Here is a 1,571-nt window from a genome sequence, read left to right on the forward strand (position 1 = left end):
GTACCATTGAGACCAGCTGGTGATGTTGAATGAATATGGCCTGGCAAATGATCAGCAACTGTGACTGTTGGTGTTGGTGGATATACAGGAGTGTATTTGCGGAGGAATTTCCTGTTGCGTAGAGTCACTCTCCCTGAGCCATCCACACAACATACTGGTCGAATTGGCGAACTTCGATCACACATCCAGTTTTGTCCCATTTCAGTGGGTGAGGACCTGTTTGCTCTGGATTCGGACGAGATTCCCAACAACAAGGGGTGGTAGCTGTTTGGTGTGCTCAGTAAGCCGTTCAGCCGTCCTCATATGTCGGTTTCTCAAAGCATCCTCTCTCATGGAAAGGGTATCGTGCCATGTGTCATGTGGTTTATAGCGACCAGATACTATGGGTATAAAGTCCTTTATGGGTCTACCGAAGACGCACATCGCAGGGTATAACTTGGTGTCTCTGTCTGGAGTGTTCCTGTATTGTAGCATTGCACATTGGAAGGCCTCGGTGTCAAGTTCCCCATTAGGTTGAGTGTTGTTTGTTATCAATCTTTTGACAGTCTTGACACAAGCCTCTGCTCGACAATTGCTTTGTGGGAAGGCAACAGATGACAGGCGATGATGCACACCCCATGTTTGAATGAACTCTCTGGTAGCTGAGGCTGTGAATTCAGGGCCACCATCAGAGGATAGCTCATCTGGGATGCCAAAGGTGACAAATGTTCGGCATAGATAATCAATCAGGCCAGGTGCACCACTGGAGGTTCTTTCAACTATAGGCCAGTTGGAGTATCTGTCAACAACCACTAAGTAGTTGATCCCTTTGTAATGGAAAAAGTCAGCACGCACAGGTTGAAATGGGTAGACTGGGTAGACAGGTGGCGTGGGTGGGCCACAAGGTTGGGAGGGGGCCATACGGTTGCGGTGATTGCAATCGTTTCTGAGGGCTGTGATAGCTGGAGTGATTCCAGGCCAGAAGACAGATGCTTCAGCTCTTGCCATCATCGATGACACGCCTTGGTGAGCGGAGTGGAGTGCAGTCAGGACATCCTGTCGTAGTAATGGGGGAATCACAATTCGATCCTTGTATATGACAACCCCATCGACCGTATGAAGATGCTCACAAGATTGATGGTATTCGCAAGGTGATGATGGTAATTCATGGCGGAATTCAATCATCTCCACCAGCTTCACCATATCCCTGTCACTGCTTGTTGCTACTCGAACCTTGTGATGGACTGGAGGGAGCTGAACGACGACACGGCTGAGTGTATAACTGAGTCCTCAATGCTGTCATCCGGCTTCTCGCTGCATCTTATTGAGGCTAGGATCATGTGACTGACATTTGAGAAAGTTGGGAGGTCAAGCAAGTCGTCATCATGGCAGATGGCTGCGACATCATCTATTGACACCATTTTCTTAGGGTGGCCAGTTGGATGGTGGGACACAGCATCAGCAGCGCGGTGTTTTGCACCTGGTACATGAACCATTTGGAATTTGAAGCGCAATGTTTTTTCCTTTAGGCTTCGCAGTGGTGCATTGGAGATATCTTCGAGGGATTGGTTGCCAGTTTGAGGAGTGGTTTA

At 48.6% G+C, this 1,571-nt stretch overlaps 1 protein-coding gene across 1 annotated transcript; it reads right to left on the bottom strand.

The window, feature by feature from the left end:
- Positions 1–201: 201 nt before the first annotated feature.
- Positions 202–1,182, bottom strand: LOC125372254 (uncharacterized protein K02A2.6-like). The gene has a single exon (XM_048381545.1). It carries the CDS (start codon positions 1,180–1,182, stop codon positions 202–204), a length of 981 nt encoding a protein of 326 aa, XP_048237502.1.
- Positions 1,183–1,571: the final 389 nt, after the last annotated feature.

This window comes from Haliotis rufescens, unplaced genomic scaffold (genome assembly GCF_023055435.1).
Source record: "Haliotis rufescens isolate VD_foot unplaced genomic scaffold, xgHalRufe1.0.p SCAF_4, whole genome shotgun sequence".
NCBI classification, from domain to species: Eukaryota; Metazoa; Mollusca; class Gastropoda; order Lepetellida; family Haliotidae; genus Haliotis; species Haliotis rufescens.

Bases quoted from the DNA above. Each gene is read 5' to 3' on its own strand.
- LOC125372254 (XM_048381545.1), bottom strand. From the start codon at position 1,182: ATGGTGAAGCTGGTGGAGATGATTGAATTCCGCCATGAATTACCATCA.